This window comes from Sorex araneus, chromosome X (genome assembly GCF_027595985.1).
Source record: "Sorex araneus isolate mSorAra2 chromosome X, mSorAra2.pri, whole genome shotgun sequence".
Taxonomy (NCBI): domain Eukaryota; kingdom Metazoa; phylum Chordata; class Mammalia; order Eulipotyphla; family Soricidae; genus Sorex; species Sorex araneus.
The window spans coordinates 233,730,328-233,736,327 of record NC_073313.1 but is presented as its reverse complement, the minus strand read 5'-3'; the positions used below and the strand labels follow the sequence as shown (position 1 = coordinate 233,736,327).

Genomic DNA, 6,000 nt, shown 5'->3' with positions numbered 1-6,000 from the left:
AGAATAGCTTTGACTAAGACTGGGACAGTAGATTGGGTAAGGATTGTCTCAGCACTTCCATATTCAAAGCAAAAGTTTCTTTTTCTCCCAAGAAGACAGCCTTTATTCACCTATGTTCAATAAAAATATTTCATTGATACTCCTAAAGTGCGTCTGCATGGCAGAGCCTGGCAAGCTCCCAGTGGAGTATTCGATATGCCAAAAACAGTAACAACAAGTCTCACAATGGAGATGCTACTGGTGCCCGCTCAAGCAAATCGATGAGCAACAGGATGACAGTAACAGTAACAGTAATTCCTAAAGTGATTATTTAGAAAGTGGGGTCTTGGAAGATGATGAGGTGATGAGGGCAGAACTCTCATTAATACAGCGTTAATGAGCATAATTAACATTCTTCACTTTATCACTGTCATTCCTTTGATCATTGATTTGCTTGAGCGGGTGCCAGTAACGTCTCCATTCTTCCTAGCCCTGAGATTTTAGCAGCCTCTCTTTACTTGTTCTTCCCATGGTGCCGCACTGGAGGCTCTTTCAGTGTAAGGGGAATGAAACTCATCATTGTTACTGTATTTGGCATATCAAATACTCCACGAAGAGCTTGCCAGGCTCTATTGTGCGGGCAAGATGCTCTCGGTACCTTGCCAGGCTCTGTGAGAGGGAGAACTAGGCTATAAGAGGTTGTGGGGCCACAAATATGGCCACACAATTCCAGGAGCTTTGTTTATAAAACTATATAATCTTGAATCTTGACCATTAATGGGATTACACAGTGCCAAGGCAGTTTCTGGGTGTATTTGCCAAGCTATTGAAAAATGGGGGGATCTGGGTGGAGGAGGCCCAGTTCCGATCTGAGCAGGCTTGGAGATTTCAGCTCCAGGTCCCGCATGCCTGGCTTCCTCTGCCTGTTCCTTCATATGTGAGGTTCATCCAAACGTGTGGAGAGTAGCCTTGAGCATGGCTGTGGCTGGGTTCCGGAGGTCTTCCGCTGCCAGGGCTCTGCTCAGAGAGGGGAGGGAAACTCAACCTGCCCCCCTCCAAGGGGCCCTGGTGAAGACAACCAGGCGCAGGGGCAAGAGATTCTTTTATAAGAATTAACATTCTTGTAAAAAAGAAATCCCACATTGACTATAAAGCCCTTTTTTGGAAAGAGCTCTGTTCTTTCCACCACAACTCTTCTTTTTACGATGTAGTCTCTCATACATATAAATAACTGCTACATACCAATTTTCCTACTACATAATTACTACTAGTAAATGCAGTATTATGTTATCGAGCATAAGTGATTTACATTATTTATTTTTTATTGTTTTGGTCCACACCCAGCAGTGCTCAGGGCTTACTTTTGGTTTTGTGCTCAGGGATCACTCTTGGCAGGCTCAGGGAGCCATCAAGGATGCCGGGGGTTGGCCACATGCAGGGCCAGGACTCTACCCACTGTACTATCTCCCCGGCCCCAAGAACAAAACATATTTTTTTCTGACGTAAAATTTTGTTTCCTCAGGCAATGTAATGCAAAGTAGCAAAGTAACACACTGAAAAAGACTCCCTGAAAATTCTGAGCCTCTTGATGTGGGCACATATCAAAAGAGAGATGATGCTGAGATATTAAACAGGAATTCTGGAGTTACTTGAGTTCATTGTTTAACTCATGCAGTTTCCCAGGGGAGGATGATTCTCTGCCATGTGCATGACTCACTGTAAATAAGGGCAGCTGGAGACCTAGGAAGGTTTATTTTCCTAACTCTCCTCTAAACAGGCCACTTAGCAATGGCAGAAACCCCTGATTCCATTGAGTTGGAGACTACAGCACTGACAAGCAGCATGTCTTCTGACTCCACAGAGATCTCTATTAGAGGCGACTAGTGGGTCTAGGGTGGGACTTTCCGGTGAGTCAGGTATTGAACCCAGCCCCAAGAAATTGAGAGCTGAAGTCAATATTAGAAACTGGTAAACTGGTCTGGTGAGGGATAATTAAAAATATTAAGAATGTCCCCTTATACTTTCCTAAAGAATACAAGGACTGAAACCTTCATCAGAAATCTTTATTTGCAGTTACATCAGAAATGCGTGTCAGGAGACCAGCCCATGAATGAATTCATTGATCATCCTGGCATCTACCAGTCAATAGCCCCCCTCCCCTCCTAAAACAATGCTTCCATGTCCTTTTTCCTATAAAACTGTTTTTTTGTGAGGATATAGATAAAAGGGGTTGCTTTGAAGGTGCGAGTCCACCATCATCAAACTGCTAGCTTGTAGTCAATAGAGCTCTTTTTCTATCTTCCACTGTTTGTCTCATATGATTGGCCTCCTGAGTGGCAGTAGAACTGAATCCATGATTATATTGTTACTTACATTGTTAGATAACAATATAGGTAGGTATATTGTTACCTACATTGTTAGGTAACAATATCGGTAGGTTACCACAGGTTTTGGGGGTTCCAACAAGGATAGTTTGTAGTGGTGGGTATTTTTTGAGACTGAGATTTCTGTAGAAGAAATACTTGAGCAGTCTCTCTTGAGTTGGTGCAGGGTAATGAAAATGTCATCATACTTAATAAAATAATAATATAGATCTTCAGGATAATAATGCAAACAAAAGGAGTAGTTTTTTTCCATTCTAAATCTCATTATGCCCTTTGATAAAAAAATTGCATGCTAAAACTTAATCATAAAGTATAAACCTAAACTACAGAGAAGAATTGAAATTTTCTAAAATCACCTTTGACATTGGGAACCAATCTATAGTTTGCTTTGATTTGAAAATGTTAAGGCTAACCATATATTCTTTCATTTTCTAAGAAAATATAGAATTAAGACACATGAATGGACCAAGGTGTAAATGTTGAAGGGTCATCTCTGGGAATCTGAAAAAAAAAAGAAAGAAGATAGCTATTAATAAAAGACTGTCATGTGTAATGTTATTCAGAAGGAAAATTGTATTTCTTTGAGTGGAGTCCCAAGTAGTGGTCAGGGACTTAAGGGCTGAATACCTAAATAACAAGGCTGCCAGGTTCTGTGCTGTAGGATTATCCTGACCATCCTGGTGATGTGCAGGGGATTCCAGAATTGCTTCAGAGGTGCTCAGGAGACCATGTGATGCTGGGACTGAACTAGGATCAGTCATGTGCAAGGTTGCTGCCTTCATGTCTATATTATCTTTCTGATCCCATGAGAAAAGTTTTTTTTTTTAAAGGAACAAGTTGATGTCCTTTTCATTATTATCAAAATAATATGATTTTAATTTATTTTAATCCCTGAACCATACATTTTCTTATCCCCATAAACTTGTTTTATTCAGGATAAGATGCATTGTAACTTCAAAATCATGCTGTGCAATATAATTGCATATCAGAGACTCATTTAGGGTTGCAGTAAGCAATAAGATCTAAAATATAGCCTCTGATGATAGTTCTAGATTAGGGTTGCAGTAAGCAATGAAATCTAAAATTTAGCTTCTGAGGATAGTTCTATATTATTCATAACTACCAGAAAATAAAATTGTGTTCAGTGAGTGTGTGATTTTATAAGACTTATCAAAGTGTGCTTAATCATTTTATAGTTTTACTTACATTATTTTATGGGTTTTCCTAAAAATACTTTCAGGATAATTGACCAGGTTAATATCTGCACTGTAGCACTGTCATCCCATTCATCAATTTGCTCGAGTGGGCACCGGTAATGTCTGCATTGTGAGACTTGTTGTTACTGTTTTTGGCATATCGAATATGCCACGGGTAGCTTGCTGGGCTCTCCGAGAGGGATGGAGAAATGGAACCCAGGTCAGCCAGGTGCAAGGCAAACACTCTACCCGCTGTGCTCTCTGTCACTGTCATTGTCATCCCAGTACTCATTGATTTGCTCGAGCATGCACCAGCAATGTCTCCATTGTGAGACTTGTTACTGTTTTTGGCATATCAAATAGGCCAAGGGTAACTTGCCAGGCTCTGCCATGCCAGCGGGATACTCTCGGTAGCTTGCCGGGCTTTCCAAGAGGAACGGAGGAATCGAACCCAGGTTGGCTGTGTGCAAGGCAAACGCCCTACCTGCTGTGCTATTGCTCCAGCCCCTGTGCTATCTATTTAACCTAGTATAGATACTGAGGCATTTAAAATACGACGTAAATTGTATTTTGATTAAAAATTTAGGGCAGAATTCTACCATTTTTTTTGTTATTTACACTGGTTCAAATGAATGTGATTTTCTATTTTTTTTTCTGGAGGCATACCCACAGTACTCAGAAACTAATCATGACTTCTTGTTCCGGGGTCATTTCTGGCAGTGCTTGGGAAATGAACAAGAGTCAGCCACATGTAAGGCAGGAGCTCAAACCCCTATACTATCTCTCCAACCCTAGAATAGTCTGAAACAATTAAGTCATGAGTTTTGAAGAGGCTCATTCATTTTGCATTTGCTTTGAAGCCTATAGAAAATAACAGGTGGAGGTAAATAAGAATTTTCAGTGGGGGAAAAAAATGCTGTCCTGCAATTTAGTCATGGATATCAAATTCATACCAAGAATCTGAAAGCCAATGTAAGAAGTGATTATAATGGACCTTTTCACATCTCCCTTACTTACCATGCCTGTAAACTGATCCACACAAGTCATTCTGACCAGCTCTGGAGTTACAGGGCTACTCAGTGTGAAAGTCTTGGTCAAGCCCCTCTCTCTTCGGGCAGCAGACACTGCATCATAGATGGCGAATAACACGGAAGATCCCATAAACATTCCAGCCTCACCTAATCCCTGTCAGAAATAATTATTTTAGGAGTAATTTGTGTTGGCTTTATAACCCTCTAAGCATAGTGTGTCTAAATAATCAGAATCAAATCTCCCCTACTTTACACACCCCACTGATTTTTTTTTTTTTGAGGCTAGTAGTTGAAATGGCTATAGAAATGCATCACAATATCATGACAGCAGGGCAGCTAAAATTCCTGTTAGTGCTACACCTATCCTGTACCTACCTCACCCCTGGGGTTAAACTCCCCAAATCAAAACCCACAGTAGCCTCAAGGATACTCCAACTTGGGCTCCAGACCATTTCTGTTGAATTCAAAACACAACCAGTACACTGGCACGCCTTCTCCAAATGGAGCTCTGGCGACACTGAGCAGCAACTAACACGGCTCCGGGTTGCAGGACTGGAACACATCCGAGCCGCGGGGGTGGGGGCACTGGAGTGGGGCAGCGCCAGCCCAAACTCCAAATGGCCCCGGCCGCCGGAAGTCCCGCCCTCGACCCACCCTCAGTGCCATCTTGCCACACTGAACAGAGAAGAGGCCAGGCAGTCTGGTGAGCAACACTGCCGGAGAAATGCTCCAGAACGGAACCCAGGCCAACAACACCAGGGATCCAGACGGAGGAGGTACAGCTGGCACGCCTTCTCCAAATGGAGCCCTGGCGACACTGAGCAGCAACTAACACGGCTCTGGGTTGCGGGACTGGAACACATCTGAGCTGCGTGGCCGCTAGTGCGGCCGTGCGACCTTTTCTAAAAACTGAAAACATACAATCTTTTAATGGAAAATCAATTATCAAATGCTTCCTTAGTAAGGCTGTCTTTCTTGGGGGGAAACTCCAACAACAATAGTGAGTTTTGTTTTGCAATATGGAACGTAATCAAGGTAAAGAGAAAATGAAGTGAAATTCATCAGTTATACAGTGGGGGGTGGGGGGGCGGGGGGTATACTGGGGATTCTGGTGGTGGAATATGGGCACTGGTGAAGGGATGGTGTTTGAATATTGTATAACTGAGACATAAACCTGAGAACTGTGTATCTTTTCACATGGTGATATAATAAAAATTAAAAAAAAAAACACAAACAGGACAACCACAGTTACAGTTTTTTTTTTTTTTTTTTGCCGTGCTAGGGGTAACTCCTGGCTCCACACTCAGCTTCATTCCTGGAGTGCTTGGGGAACCATATGGGATGCTGGGCATTGAACCCAGGTTGCCACGTGGAAGTCAAACGCCTTTTCCACTGTACCATTGCTCCAGT

The 6,000-nt window shown here is 42.3% G+C and overlaps 1 protein-coding gene across 1 annotated transcript in view; it reads right to left on the bottom strand.

The window, feature by feature from the left end:
• Nucleotides 1-2,021: 2,021 nt before the first annotated feature.
• Nucleotides 2,022-6,000, bottom strand: part of LOC101540787 (aldehyde oxidase 4-like) — a 99,918-nt gene continuing 95,939 nt past the window's right edge. Inside the window, exons 34-35 of the mRNA XM_055121837.1 lie at nt 4,577-4,744; nt 2,022-2,864 (exon numbers count right to left, since the gene is read on the bottom strand). Coding sequence (XP_054977812.1) covers nt 2,811-2,864; nt 4,577-4,744 — 222 coding nt within the window. The 3' untranslated portion in view covers nt 2,022-2,810. The remainder of the gene's footprint in view (nt 2,865-4,576; nt 4,745-6,000) is intronic.